This window comes from Carassius gibelio, chromosome B18, assembly GCF_023724105.1.
Source record: "Carassius gibelio isolate Cgi1373 ecotype wild population from Czech Republic chromosome B18, carGib1.2-hapl.c, whole genome shotgun sequence".
Lineage (NCBI taxonomy): Eukaryota > Metazoa > Chordata > Actinopteri > Cypriniformes > Cyprinidae > Carassius > Carassius gibelio.
In genome coordinates, this window is record NC_068413.1 from 8,953,931 (window position 1) to 8,969,411 (window position 15,481).

The 15,481-nt window shown below is 36.8% G+C and overlaps 1 protein-coding gene across 2 annotated transcripts; it reads left to right on the forward strand.

Annotated features, from left to right (window-relative positions):
- The first annotated feature begins 19 nt into the window (after positions 1–19).
- Positions 20–15,165, forward strand: LOC127977138 (E3 ubiquitin-protein ligase arih1). 2 transcript variants are annotated; one of them, XM_052581840.1, is made up of 15 exons: positions 20–154; positions 1,079–1,365; positions 4,521–4,588; positions 4,706–4,850; positions 6,799–6,891; positions 7,950–8,005; positions 8,645–8,711; positions 9,019–9,125; positions 9,555–9,597; positions 10,355–10,426; positions 10,513–10,643; positions 11,925–11,982; positions 12,075–12,335; positions 12,437–12,549; positions 12,772–15,165. In XM_052581840.1, exons 2-15 carry the CDS (start codon positions 1,081–1,083, stop codon positions 12,854–12,856), a joined length of 1,584 nt encoding a protein of 527 aa, XP_052437800.1. In that variant the 5' UTR covers positions 20–154; positions 1,079–1,080; the 3' UTR covers positions 12,857–15,165. The 2 variants fall into 2 exon arrangements, with proteins under 2 accessions (XP_052437800.1, XP_052437799.1); XM_052581839.1 differs by lacking the exon at positions 20–154 and having other exon boundaries at positions 862–1,365.
- Positions 15,166–15,481: the final 316 nt, after the last annotated feature.

Below are 15,481 nucleotides of genomic sequence, written 5' to 3' on the forward strand. Positions count from 1 at the left end.
GAGATTTCCGGAGTCGGACCATAGACTTATGTTCATTTGGCCTTTTCTATTTAATAAACTTTTAGTAAGTCAAGCGATACGTGTTTCAAGTTGACATAATACCATACTTTGAAAAGATCGTACCAAGAAAGGGACCCCACACAAAACTGGCCAGGTTTGTTATGATTTTAATATGACCTGCTTTATTATCGAGAGAAAGGAAATTTTGTCTATCTATGCTACCATACCATATAATTTCTATATTATAAAATAGATTGTATTATAAGACTCTGGTTTGAACTGCATATTTGTTCTTCTATTTAAATGTGAACTAAAATCCATATATATATGGTTATTTCCCCTAAACATATATATATATATATATATATATATATATATATATATATATATATATATATATATATATATATATATATTATTTATTTATTAATAATAATACTAATAATAAATAAATAAATAATAAAAAATAAATCAGAGAGAAAAACTAGGCTATGCCACAACAACAGAAGGAAATATTTATACAAATTCACAATACAATGATTTTATCAATTTCACCCCCCCTTAAATTTCTTATGATATAACTTAATTTATAATCTGTGTGAAATTTGGTTTGTAAAATGGCTATAATTCTGATGTATATGGTGTTTACGAAATCAAATGAACATCTGTACTATGTATTTCTTTTCAATGCAAAATCAATCCTTTCCCACACATCCCAGTTATATATATATATATATATATTCCTCCACAATAATGTTTAAGAGAACAAATGTTACACTGAACATATTCAAAGGTTTAACTCACAGACTGTATAAAAACTTCAGTATACACTTTATTTTAAAACATGTCTTGTTCTGGGTCACGCACATGACGTCAGCCAGCGTCTGCCCGTGACGCTGCGTCTCTTTGTTGGCCCAGCAGCAGCAGCGTCGCTCTTCTGTTGTTGTTTTCTTTGCTCCTAGAAAAACTGGAATGCTAGCAAGCTAAAGAAGTATTCTCGCTTTGTTTTGCTCTATCTGCCAAAAATACACATCAAACTTATCCCACTTGGCGTGTCACTACATATAACGCAACCCAGTCATGGACTCAGACGAGGGTTACAATTACGAATTCGACGACGAGGAAGAGGAGTGCAGCGAAGACAGCGGCGAAGAGGAGACCGCCGACGACACCCTGGAGCTCGGCGAGGTGGAGCTGGTTGATCCCGTTGTGGCCGGCGGAGAGAGAGACGACTGCGGGGAGACGGGGGGCAGCGGCCTCGGGCCGGGGCAGGATGAGGAAGACTACCGCTTTGAAGTGCTAACCGCCGAACAGATCCTGCAGCATATGGTGGAGTGTATCAGGGAGGTCAACGAGGTCATCCAGGTGAGTGTTTTCAGGGTTTCCCTTGAACCCAAATCAGCCCTTAGAACAAAGAGGAGATTTTTACATCGCTCTGGAAAACTTTGCCCCCCGTTGACAACACAAGACATGAAAATACACCAGCTGTCCTTTGAAACAAATTGATGTTAAAACTGTTTTAAAAGATTAATACATGATCATGATCACAGATATGAAGGAGAAGGTTTGGATCAGCCCAGTCTTTTCCCTGTCTTTAACACATTCAGTAATGACATAAGATGCTTAACCGGCTTCTAGTTCACCTGCATACAAAACCAGACCTAGAAGTCCCATTATATGTGCTTTGCTTAACAAAGTACATTTGTCTTGTCAAAATGTTTGCATCCTAACATATGCCAACCCATGTCACATAAAGTACAATAATAATATAGCAAATCACTCCAGTTTTATTAGAACCCCCTTATTCCTGGTCACACTAGCTTAGTAAGCTAACCACGAGCATACAAGCCCAAATTTAATTAAACCAGAGACTACAATGCGAGGTGTTCATGTGTTTCATATGTATTCAGTGCAGGTTGTTGATAGTCTGATGAAGAAGAAGGTGTCTTCTGCATCATCTGTGAAGCTGGGATATATGGGTCAGGTCGCGTTAGCATGTGAGAGTTACCTAGTTGCTCCCGACAACAACATGGCGGAACCGAAGCTTCATCATGGCTGGTTATGTTTGATTAAACAGCACAAAAATAGCTCATCAAAGTGAATTTGAAGAATGATTTATGTGAGCTTTCTGCTGCAGTGTCATAGCCACAAGCTGTTTGGAGTATTAACTGTCTCCTGAAGCTCGACGTTTCACTTTGCGTCCCGCAGTTTGTTATGTTTATGCTGGTTAATTTCCCGATTTTGTGTTAATTGATTAGATTTGCTCGTTCTGTGCCGTCAGCAAATGCAGTTTAATATGTTTACATGCTGTTACTGTGATAAGTTGCAGTGATTAATGCTGTGGCTTGCTTGATGCGTGTCTGCTGTGAGTTTGTCCCAGTACATTTCAAGCTTGCTTACATTTTCTACAGAAGGGAAAGAAGACCTTTGGTTTAGTTGAGGATCTTCTAGTTAGGGTGGTTGCAAATCCAGAAGGTTATGGTGGTCACGTGTCCCTGCATCCCTCTGGATTGCCTGTCAATGTGCACCTTGACATGTCAGCCTCCATAACCTTTTTGTAGTACTGTAGTACAGGCTTTGTCTCCCTGACTTGCAAGAATGAGCTCTGTTGTCTCAACACAGTGCGAATCACTTCATTGCTGAGTATTGTTGGAGTATTGTTGTTCGTGACACAAACCCAGCTAGCCGTTATTTAGGCTTTACTTGGTAATTTGTCACACAATAATAACAAATTAGTAAACCGTTCCTGACAAATTATTTATCTAGATTTAAGCAGAAAACCAGCAGTTTGTGATCATTACATTTTGTAAATTTTTGTAAGTTCAAGTAGTAGTCAGAGAACTGACAAATGAAATGTCCACACTGTGAAATACCTTTTTTTGGCGACTGCATCAAATAAAGTTTACAAAAGTGATTTTAAATGCACAGAAAGCATTTTAAATGCAAGTAAAGTGTCTAATTTGATGTTTCAGTGTGATATATTATGCAAAAATGAAGCAACATGCTTATTCTGACCTTTGCATATTAAAATATTTAAAAGAATAAGTGACCTTACAAAATTGTATTATGTTTTCAATGATTTAAACTTCTGGCTGACAAATGGGTAAAACCTAGAGCAGTGGTTCCCAACCTTTTTCAACTCGCGGCCCACACAACCAAACACATATGTTTGCGCGGCCCACTTCAAAAAAATTAACTGACCCCGCTATTGTTGGGTTAATAACTTAGTACTCAGAAGCTAGATTTTAAACTATATTTATTGAATAAACTAGGGCTGTGCGATATGGACAAAAAAAACAAACTTTTTTTGATAAATTTTGCAATTGTGCTTTTACAGTCATAAATGCATTCAGGATTAATTTGAAACATATTTCCAAAAGAAAACCAATCAGAGCTTTATCAAAAAGTTGTAAAGTCTCTACAACAGACATAAGTCAAAATTATCACTATAGTGAAGATGTAAAAAAATGTATAGACTTGTGGCAAAAAAAAAAAAATAAAAAAAAATCCTGTATACAGGTTTTTTTTTTTCTTTTTTGCCATGCATTGTTCATAGAGCTCATTAATTGTAGCGGTGCCTCAGGTGTTTGCAGTGTGTATACAGTATGTGTATGCGGTCAGCAGTGAGAGCGCATAAATATAACGCGAAAGCACATTAAAATAATGCACAAGTGCGAATCTCTCTGTTCGCAGCAGATTTCCTTTGCTCTGTCACAAAACCGGTCGTGCTTGCTCAGATACACGCTGCTTTGCGAGGAGAGAGTGTGCACACTTAAAACGTGTCTCCTCTCACTTAAACTGCATCCTGTTCACTAACAAATTCACTCTATGCTCATGTGTTAGTCATGAATTATTTTCGCACGTTTTTATTTCTAGCCTTTTACCGCAGTGAGAATGCTCTGATCCGTCAACATTGGCTCAGAAAAAAAGGCGCATCACAGACAGTGTGTGAACCTGGAGTTAGGCATATGCGCACGCTCAAATCGTGATTTTAGGACTTTTTCTTTTAATCGCACAGCCCTAGAATGGACTGGAAATGAACAGAAAATAATTGGCGGCCCACATGCAATACCACTAGGGGGCCGCGGACCACAGGTTGAAAACCACTGACCTAGAGGTTTGTAGGACATTGACAAAGACTGGTAAAGATTTAATGACTGCAATCCTGTCATCCTTAAATCGAGTCTTTTAATGTCATCTAATGATTCTTGTTCTAAATATGACTGACAAGGTTTTTGGTATACAAACTGTTGTTACACTGAATTTCCTTTTTCTTTAAATCCTGGTTAAAATGTATGATAGTCATTATTTTTTGCTCAGAAAAAGATGAAACTGGAAGCATTCCAATGCATGTAGCCTATATATGTGTGTGTGTGTGTGTGTGTGTGTGTGTGTGTGTGTGCAAAATGTGTTTATACTTAAAATTAAACTAATATTTTGTTGCTTTGTTTTTTGTTAAATGTGTGCTTGTTTGCTTTTTTGATGGATAAAAAGATGTATGCCTATCTCTCTTTTTACAGAATCCTGCTACAATCACTAGAATATTACTTAGTCATTTCAACTGGGACAAAGAAAAGCTGATGGAAAGGTAGCTGTTCAGTGTGTTTTGTTCCCTCCCACCAGATTATTAGTCAGATAACACCTTTCTTTGTTCAAAACTGAAACCGCAGATTTTGAGAAAAATCTTCTGTTTATCTCTTCGCAGGTACTTTGATGGTAACCTGGACAAGCTATTTTCAGAGTGTCACGTTATAAACCCCAGCAAGAAGTCTCGGACACGCCTCATGAACACAAGATCGTCGGCACAAGACATGCCATGTCAGATCTGCTATCTCAACTATCCTAACTCGGTCAGTGCCCCCCAGCGGAATCGCTTTTGTTGCCTCTGATTAATCTATTTTCCACGGCTGCTGTGTTGATAGCTTATTATCAGACTCACACTGAATCTGTGCCTGGAAATGGAATTCTCATCATTCACACAGTTTTGCACATTCACTTCCCTTTGAATGCTCTTTAGCAGATATTTTGGTCAATTTCATTATACTTTCAGCCAATAAAAAGTGTAGTACTCTAATGCTGCCTGTTTAAACATTTGGGCCTGATAAGATTTTTGTAATGTTTTTGAAAAGTCTCTTAAGCTCACGAAGGCTGCCTTTATTTGATCAAAAATACATTCAAAACTTTTACATTGTGAAATTTATTATTAGAATAGGTTTGCTCATTCTGTGCCATCGGGAAATGCCATTTAAAATACAAAATGTCTAATTTAATATTTTAAAATTAAATATATCCATTTGATGTTGCAGCTGAATTTTTTTTCTTTTGTGAAACATAATCCTTCTATTATGCTGATTTGATGCTCAATAAAAATTTCTTGGTGTTTTCACAGTTGATAACGATTTTACTGCTTAAAAGGTTAAAAAGAACAGATGGATAATTTAATTTTACAGAATATGCTGTAGTGTTTTTACATCCATTCTACAAAATTCTCTATATTTCCTCCGAAAATCTTCACTATAGATGCAACGTCTGCAGATTCCTTCTGTGCCAGTTTTTTCAGAGTTGATCTGTTGAATCGCTTGGCAGTGTGAACAGCTTATTTACCACATGGAGTGGACTCTGTTGCCTTGGGGTATATGTGAAGGTGGTATGCAGTATTATTTGGACATATCTGTGTTTACCAGTTTGCCACTCTGTGCTACACGCTACAGTGTCTCAGCCGGCAGGAAGGATTTCTAATGAGCTGCTCTAACCAGTAATCTCTTCACTAGATTACTCAAATTGTACACAAAGCAACAGAGGAGAAGAACAGGCCGGTCTTCGGATTTGCAGGGAACCTTGAGAAACGTGTGTGTGTCAGTGAAAAGATAGATTAAGTGTGGCATGCATGCATGCATGTATTGTTTTGATCAGCTTTGTCATGAGAGCCAGCATCTCTGGATTAAGCAGCAGGGATTTGTAAACCGTTCTATTTATTGCTTTGAATCGTGACTGTGAACTATTTGACTAAAACGTCAACCAGGAAATCCCTGTCTTATGGCTTGTCTTCGTAAAATAAAGGATCAGTTTGGGTGACATGAAACTGAAAACTTATCAGTTTGAGAGTTCTGCTTAACTAAGAGCTTGAATCTTTAATTTAATCATTTAAACTAGCAGTTTATTGGGACGTTTAATTTAATCCAATGTCAAATTGTCATTTTGATGTTAATGTGTTGCTTCATAAAGCTGACCACCACTCGGTTCCCAAGAGACGTTCCCTAAATACCATGAGTGCTGTCTCCACAGGGCTGTTAAACTACTTGTGATGTTGTTGTAAGCAATGCTCTGCTTGCGTCAGTCCTACCACAAATATTAAGCTGATTTGTTCTTGCCGCGTTGTCTGCTATCCCAAGAGAGAGAATCAGGCATTTACTACCGGGGGGCCTGAGACTGTAAAATGCATGACAAAGGGTCACTTTGTTGGAGCAGTATATAATGACTATGGCTGACTCTTCTGTCACCTGGTCAGAACTGATTTGTAAGATCCCTGTCTAAGCCAAAAACAGTCTTTTTGGTTGTATCGATTTGTTGAAGAGAACAAGGCTCATTCTGTTTCATGGGCACACACAACTGGATAGCGTTAGCTAGGATTGGTTTCATTGCTTTTTTTGGTTCAATGTTTTGCAGTGTTTGTCATTTGTGTCCTGAGTTTTTTGAGTGACTATTGGAAATCGAGATTTACACTTCTCAGTTGTTGCTTGTGTTAATAACTGTGACTTTCTCTAAATGTGGATTTGGTGTTTGTTTGTTCTTTTGCAGTACTTCACTGGTCTGGAATGTGGGCACAAGTTCTGCATGCAGTGCTGGGGTGATTATTTAACCACCAAAATCATAGAGGAAGGAATGGGACAGGTATAAATTTCACTAGTTGACTCTAATACCAGTGAAATTTTAGATTTAGAATGTGACCGAAACAACTAACAAAGACACCTTTATTTAAAAAGTTGAAGAGTAAACCAAATTGATAATATACATTACATTTAAAAATTCTGGGGTTGATGAGATATTTTTCTAAAATAATTTTTATGCTCCACAAGGCTGCATTTATTTTATTTAAAATGCAGTAAAAACAGCAACATTTTTGAAATATTTACATTTTTAAATTTATTTTAACACATTATCCTTTAGAAATCATTCTAATATTGTGATTTGGTACTCAATAAACATTTCTTATTATTAGCAGCAATGTTGAATTTTTATATATATATATATATATATATATAATATTCTTATTCTTATTATTATATTATTTTATTTTTTTAATTGGAAACCATGATGTATTTTTCAGAATTCTTTAATGAATAGAAAGTAAAAAAAAATAGCACGTTGGAATTATTATTATTATTATTATTATTTTGATTAATTTAATGGATTCTTGCTAAAAAAGGATATACTATTACAAAGAAAACATCTGAACTCATCCCATTCCAAACTTTTGAATGGTAGTGTAGCCTTAAAGTACTGTCTTAGTGATTCTGTTATTGCTAAATCTCATTGTAATTGTAAAGTTACCTCTCTTTGTAGGAAAAGGTAGAATAGCAGTGTCAATATTGCTTGCTTAATATTATAAACAAAATTTGCAGCCACTGCACTTACACTTTAAATTTACACTTTAAATTCTACTGCCCAGATCAGGTTTTCAAAAACCTTTCTGTTGATTATTTATGTATCTTGTGAACATAACTGGCTGTGTTTACTTTTATTGCTTACAAAGTCAGGCATTTTGACCAGGAAGTGTGTTTGACAGCAAACACTGTCCGGGGAGCACACATCAGTCTGATAGTACTGCAGCTATTTCATATTTAGTCATTGAAATATTCACACTGGCTGTAACAGATTTGTTCTGTGTCATCTGACATTCTCTGTTTCTCTGACCTGTTGTAACACAAGCTTGCTTGTTTCCGTTCTAGACCATTTCTTGTCCTGCTCATAGCTGTGATATTCTGGTGGATGACAACACAGTCATGTAAGTGTTTGAGACCTGAATCAGCAATTATAGAAAGGCTCAAGTAAATTATTATTTATTATTTTTTAAGCATATTTTATTGCATTGTTTTTTTGTGAAGCAAAGTTCTCTCTGCAGCCACAATGTTTATATAGGCAATTGGTCTGAAGAAACATAACCCAATATTTAAATCTCGGTATTGCAATTTATTTCAAGCAGAATCATGTTATAACAATTTTTTCTCATTTAATATTGTATAGTAGTCTATCTCTGCTTTCTTATGCAGTCTTTGTCTCACATCACCATTGCTTGTGATGTACGAAAGCCTTGTTGGGTTCATTATTCTTAGCTCAGCTTTGCAATAGTGTGTCTTGAAGTATATTATGGCTATCCTAGATGAGCTGGTAGAGTTTGTTCCTAGTCAGAAGTAGGACACTCTGTTACCCGTCTTGCTGGAGGTGTGAGTCACAACATGGCACCTCCTGTCAATTCAGTTAGATTATTTTGGATTCGCGTAGCTGTCTTAACCTACATATGATCTCCCTGCTGCTTTTGTGATGCAGGTACAGGGTCTGATCATTTTGTATGCAATTTAGTGGAAAACAAATACAGTATGTGAGCTTGCATGTCTGTCTAAATATATCTCAATTCTTCCAACAGGCGACTGATTACAGATTCAAAAGTGAAGTTGAAGTACCAGCATTTAATAACCAATAGTTTTGTAGAGGTATGATTTAATTACATTGTGTTATAAAGTGTGGCCCAAAGATCTGATAGCACATTGAAAATCTCTATTTGTGAACTAAATAAAAGCTTTCAGATTCTGGCCAATTTAAAATAAATTTGTAGGTAAAATGAAGAAAAGATCTTGGTCACTAATCAAACCGAAGCATATTTGTGACATTGAACACTTTGTATTTTATTGAAACTCAAGACATTTATCAAATTTATATACATATATCATCAGCATTCAGTAGCTTAAGGTGTTATTTCTGGTTTGTTAATTTGTTGTACTCTGTTCTCTTCCTCTGCAGTGTAACCGACTGTTAAAATGGTGTCCAGCACCTGACTGCCATCATGTTGTCAAAGTACAGTATCCAGATGCCAAACCCGTACGGTGCAAGTGTGGTCGGCAGTTTTGGTAAAAGACTGAACTGCTAATGAGATCAAATACTTTTGGAATGTGACCTCAGATCAGTTTTAGGCCTTCACCCAGCTCAGGGAAAACCTGATCAAGCCTGTGATGCTAGAACTCAGGAGACATGTTCCCTAGATGGCAGTCTGGTAATCCTGTCCAGCCATCACAGCTACCTGTTCATTTTGGGAAACAATGACTCATTAGAACAAGGAGTCATTTTATGTATTTGTTTGAATGTATTTAGTATGCTGCACACCAAGCATACATTCATTTGATTAAAAATTCTGTAAAAAAAACAAAAAAAAAAAACATTGTGAATTATTACTACTTTTTAAAATAATTTATATATAATTCTAAAGGAATCAAATGCTTTGTGTTCATAATGTTTGTGCTCGATGAGAGAATGCTAATATATTTTCAATTATTTTGCAGCTTCAACTGTGGAGAAAATTGGCACGATCCAGTGAAGTGTAAGGTGTGTTGAGGCAGCGTTGTATGTTTAAAATCTTCAAATAGAATCAAATAGAATGTTAAAAGTCCAAATAGAATCGCACAACAATGCTATCAGTGTTTATATATAAATATGTTGAGTCATGGCTTTGTGTCATTGCAAATTTTTCATGTTTTCCATTGTCAACAATGCTTGTGTTTTTAAAAGTTAAGCACAGTTTTGGTTGTTATTTCTGGCTGACAAACCTTTCCCATAAATACCCTTATTTATTTAATTTCTCTTCATTGATATGAAACCCAAAACCCTGAGCATAACACCTATTTTCACTAAATACTGAAGCAAAATTTGTAGAATACCCCATTCCAATGCTATTAACATTCATCCATTCTGAAATATGTTAAGGACAGCACTGAAAAAAATACCAATGAATGCACTTTTAAGTGTAATAATTTCAGAAGAAAGTAAGGGAACATGTTCATTTGGTTTGGTAAAGGAAGCTATCAGACTGCCACCTCTCCTACTCTCGGCTCTTCAGAGACGGAGTCTTGTTATTGTGGGGGTAGTTTTGGCAAAAACAAAGGAAGCTTCTAGTCCCCTGTGCTTCTCATATGGGGATTACACTCATCTTCCAGGGAGAGAATACATTTAACCCTTCATAAGCAACTTCTCTTGTACATTATATATGATATTCTGTCATGAGTAGCTTACTTTTTAGTTTTCCTAATTGTTATGGTGAATTGATTCCTGTATGTCTTCTGATATTTTACCTCTCATTTTGCAGTGGTTAAGGAAGTGGATAAAAAAATGTGATGATGACAGTGAGACATCAAATTGGATCGCAGCAAATACAAAGGTTAGTTGTTAGGTTTGCTGTGATGTGGTAAGTTCTGCATCTTCTCATGACCTGGAAGAATAACCTTTCTTCCTGTTGTGGTGCAGGAATGTCCAAAATGCCACGTCACTATAGAAAAAGATGGTGGCTGCAACCACATGGTGTGCCGGAACCAGAACTGCAAAGCAGAATTCTGCTGGGTTTGCCTGGGGCCCTGGGAGCCACATGGCTCTGCTTGGTAGGTGCAGATCTGTATAGTCTAGTGTTTATTATTATTATATATATATATTTTTTTTGGTTATTTAAGGTTATAAAGACTTCATATTAACACCCAAAAATATATATGAATATTGAAGTATGCATATATATGAATATTGAAGTATGCATCTGCACAGATCATGTATTTCAATGATTCCCAAGCCAGTTCCAATTTTAACTTTTAACAATATCTGACATTCTGTGCGTGTAGATGTGCTGCTCTTCTTCCTCTCTTTTCTGAACCTTTCTCTCACCCAAATGCGTTCTCTGCATCAAATCCTCAAGTGAAGAGTTACCGGATATCACATAAAAAGCAACCAGGTTATTGTGCTTTGAGTAGGAGAGACAAGCCTGTTAAAATGCAATATAATAAGCAGCCATGAGAAAACCAGACAAACAGATCTGATATGACCAGTATCATATAAAAGTTAAAAGCAGGATATGGTAAATTAACCATTTAATAATGTTGAAATGGTTCAGTTTAATATAGTTAAAATATTATTTATTCAAAACAATAAAGTTACATGGAATTTTAATAATAATAATAAAAGAAAGATTATATATATATATATATATATATATATATATATATATATATATATATATATATATATATACACAATATAATATAAGATACTTTGAAAAAAATTATATATGTATTTTTCTACTGTGTATTTTATTATTTTTAATTTGTTCCCCATTAGTAGGATTTGTTGTGGGTTGTCTGCCTTTGTATTTAAATCTTTAATTAAAGTAGAACAGCAGTTGTTAATCTAGGCAGCTGGTGGAGGGGTTTGGTTCAGAATGCTTTCAAAAATAAAAAAAATAAACATTTTCATTGCTATAAATGTTTTATTTTGCTTTATTTATGTAAGCTTTTAGAACCAAACACACCTAACCAGAACAATCTGCCATCAAATATGAACTCCCTGAACTCTCTCTCAGATAAACCGAAATGCTTCTCTTTTACCTTTTCCCAAGGCACGTCTTTGATCAACAAGTCCCACTTAAACTTGAGAGCTCAAAGGCTAGCTTTCTCCTCCTCCTCGTTCCATAGAGTCATCTGTTTACAGATCACTTGCAAACATCACTTAGGGAAACCTAGAGTGACTCACTCATCTGCAGACCGCTGAAATTCAAACAGTTGAATCTTTCATTATGTGTTTATATATAACGGTTTTTGTTGAATTTTACAGTTGTTTATTGATGTCTAAAACATTAGTGGCTAATAGGACTATTTCTTGAATGTTTTGCCTCATAGGTACAACTGCAATCGTTACAACGAGGATGATGCCAAGGCAGCCCGGGATGCTCAAGAGGTAAATGATGTCAGTCCATTTGTGCTGTTGTCTGAACATGCAAATTGCAGACTCATTAGTAAACATTTTGTATGTTTGTACATACTTTGCAGCGCTCCAGAGCAGCCCTGCAGAGGTACCTGTTCTACTGCAACCGCTACATGAACCACATGCAGAGCCTGCGCTTCGAGCACAAGTTGTACGCCCAGGTCAAACAGAAGATGGAGGAGATGCAGCAGCACAACATGTCATGGATCGAGGTGCAGTTCCTGAAGAAGGCCGTGGATGTGCTGTGCCAGTGCCGCTCCACGCTCATGTTCACCTACGTCTTTGCGTTCTACCTCAAGAAGAACAACCAGTCTATCATCTTCGAGGTACACCAAAGTTGCTCATTTTTGAAAAGGTGTTGGATTGTGTTATTAGAACATGAAGAATCTCAGTTGAAGTGTTTGATGGTGTATGTGCTTGCACCCAGAATAACCAGGCAGATCTGGAGAATGCTACAGAGGTTCTGTCTGGATACCTGGAACGAGACATCTCCCAAGATTCTCTGCAGGACATTAAGCAGAAAGTACAAGATAAATACAGGCGAGTATACAAATTTTCTTTAATGGGATAGTTTACCCAAGAATTAAAATGCTCATGATTTAAAAACCCTCATGTCTTTCCAAAGCTGTATGCATTTCTTTCTTTTGCTTAGTGCTGTTAAATGATTGAGTGCATGACTACATGTCCATGCTTTACAGGAAGATTGTGCATGCGTCACTTCTGAGTTCATAACGGTCCATATTTTGATGCTCCTGTGTGCAGATACTGTGAGAGCAGACGGAGAGTGCTGCTGCAACACGTACATGAAGGCTATGACAAAGACCTGTGGGAGTACATCGAGGATTGAGGCTACATCTCCACACCACAGACTCTCGGAGACAAACTCCACCCACTAGAGCGCTGATGCAATGACAACAGAGCAGCACAGACCTCTGCTGCCTCCTTCCCGGCAAACCGCCCTGCATTGCATCATTTTTCCAGATTTTTGTTTCAAGACAAGCATAAGAGTAAATTATATTTAAGTGAAAAAGTTAGAATATTACAAATAAAATATTACATTCAACAGTATTGTTAGCAGCGTGAAGCGCAAGACTGAGAAATCCAACAAAAAGGCAAAAGATATTCCTTTTGCTTGCATTTTAAGATCTTGCCCTCTGAAATCTTTTCCCTCCTTATCAGTTATGTTTGTGGACGTGTGACTTGATTTTATATATTCTTTTTGTGTGTGGAAAATGGACTTTGTTTTCAAAATGGCTTTAACCATTCTGACCATGTCTGGGGAGATCTGTGTTTGGGCTGCCGAATGGATGATTGTAAGGTGGTGACCTTTTGGCTTACAGACGTTAGTGGAATAGAACACCAAAAAAAATGAGAGATAAAAATTGGTATTTTTCAATTTGTAAATAATGCATATGCATGGAAGTTAAGAGTAAGAGTGGCATGTTTTGCATCATTTTTAAAAGATATTTATCTTTACAGATCAAAAAAAAAAAGAAAGAAAAAAGTGTACATTTGCTGTGTAGATTGAGTGTCTTTCCCTATCTTGGATCGCCCCTCTGAAGACGTATGGACTTGACACATGCTTGACGTAAATCAGGAGTCTATCTCTCTCCCTCCGCTCCTCCCCTTTGCTCCACAGGGCTATATTCTGCCAAATCAAGCAGATCATGTCAAGGTGGCGCTTTTCTGAACTTCTGGCTTTACAGTTGGATGAAATGGGGGAGGTTTAATGCTCGCTGCTTTTTCCAAGAGTTCAGACTTTTAAAACAGAACAGTGGTTTCCTCTGCTCTGCCTCCTTTGCTGTTATTCTGCTCCCTCCTAATATGATTTTAAGAGTTATATGAATAATTTCTGAGAGCCAAACTGAGTGACATTCACTCATAATATAACCTTTTTATATTTTTTCTTTTTGTCTCTCTGAAGTTCATTCTTCAGTCCCGACCCCAGCTCGAGGTTCTTTCTCCGTCTGCTCAACATGCATGTCGATGAAATTGTACTGCTGGGCCTGTTGAGCTGCTTTCTTGACATCTGTTGTCAAGTGTTTTGACTGAGCCATTGACAAACAGGGTTAGGCATTTTCCACATAATCGATTGTTTTGCACACCGCAGAGCTAGTAGTCGGAAGCCACCGTTATCTCTGCTGTGAGGTTCCATGCCACTTTAAGACATTATCACGTTTGCACCTGGGATGGTTTTCCAGTCATGATATAGTTTGCAGGGAATATGTGATGTTACCTTCGTACTGTGATGTTGTATTTGTCTACACTTTGTTCATGCAGAATTGTACAAATTGTGTGGATGCACCGTGACCATCACTGAAGCACAGAGACCCTGTCATCAGGGGTGCAGGGGTGTGGTTCTAGGATAGACACAGATGGGACAGTGTCATTGCAGATCAAGTTGGCATATTCAGACAACACCAAAGTGTCAATCTCAAACGGATGATTTCTCCCCCCTCACATTCTGCTGGAAATTGTGACTCCTATTGGCTTTTTGCTTTTTCTTTTATACTTCAAATGTGCTCCATGAAAACAAATGTCCTAAAATGCATTCTTCATTCAATTAATAGCATTCTGTTGAGTTTTTGCCTGTTAATCCTTTTGCTTTGTGTGCAGGGAATGATTGCAATTTTTTTAATGTAATCTTTGTAATGTGCCGTGGATGAGTGCTGAGATGGTCTTCCAGGTATAAACATACATGCTTTGACTATTAAATGAGAACTGGGTATTTCTGCAAGAACAGAAATGAGAACATTTGGGAAGTTTGGCTGTGTATTTTGTAGGTCCCTATAGTTTCTATTACAATGGGACACACGGTGTGATCTACAAAAACATGGAGTTATACATAGTGGTTATACTGCCCCTGTATGCAGCATAGTGTGTGTTTAACTGTCCCCTTCCGGCCACTTCACTTCTCAGTTAAGCCTGTTTGATCATGTCTGCTAGTTCATAAGCATCCAAATGTAATATTCACGGTAACAAAAAGCAGCTGCTCTCATTTTGTTGAGACATCCAAAAACTTTTAATACTTTTCTACATGTATCTTTTCTTTATGCAATTTTTTTTTTCTTATATACATAGTGTACAAATGTGTAAGAAATTAGTTGTTCGTTTTGAAGAAAACCAATATTAAAGTGCAAAATGTTGCAAACATTGCTTCGGTTTGTGATCTTTTGTGTTTGTTTCAAGTGTTGTTATTGGTTCGGGTCATATGTCAGTAAAACAAGAAGCTGTTTATGCTTTATATAAAACAGGATCTTGTTCACAGGAATATGCAGTCCACAAATAAAGCACATAGACATCTGAGAGAGGGATTTTAATGTAAATGTCCACCAGAGGGAGACCAATCTTAACTGATTCGTTTAAATCAAGCGTGCTGAAGTTTGCAGGTAGCTCTCCAACAGGATTGGGTACCAGGTCTAAACTGAAGAACTGTGACAATAAAACATGGGCTATGGATTTGGTGGACATT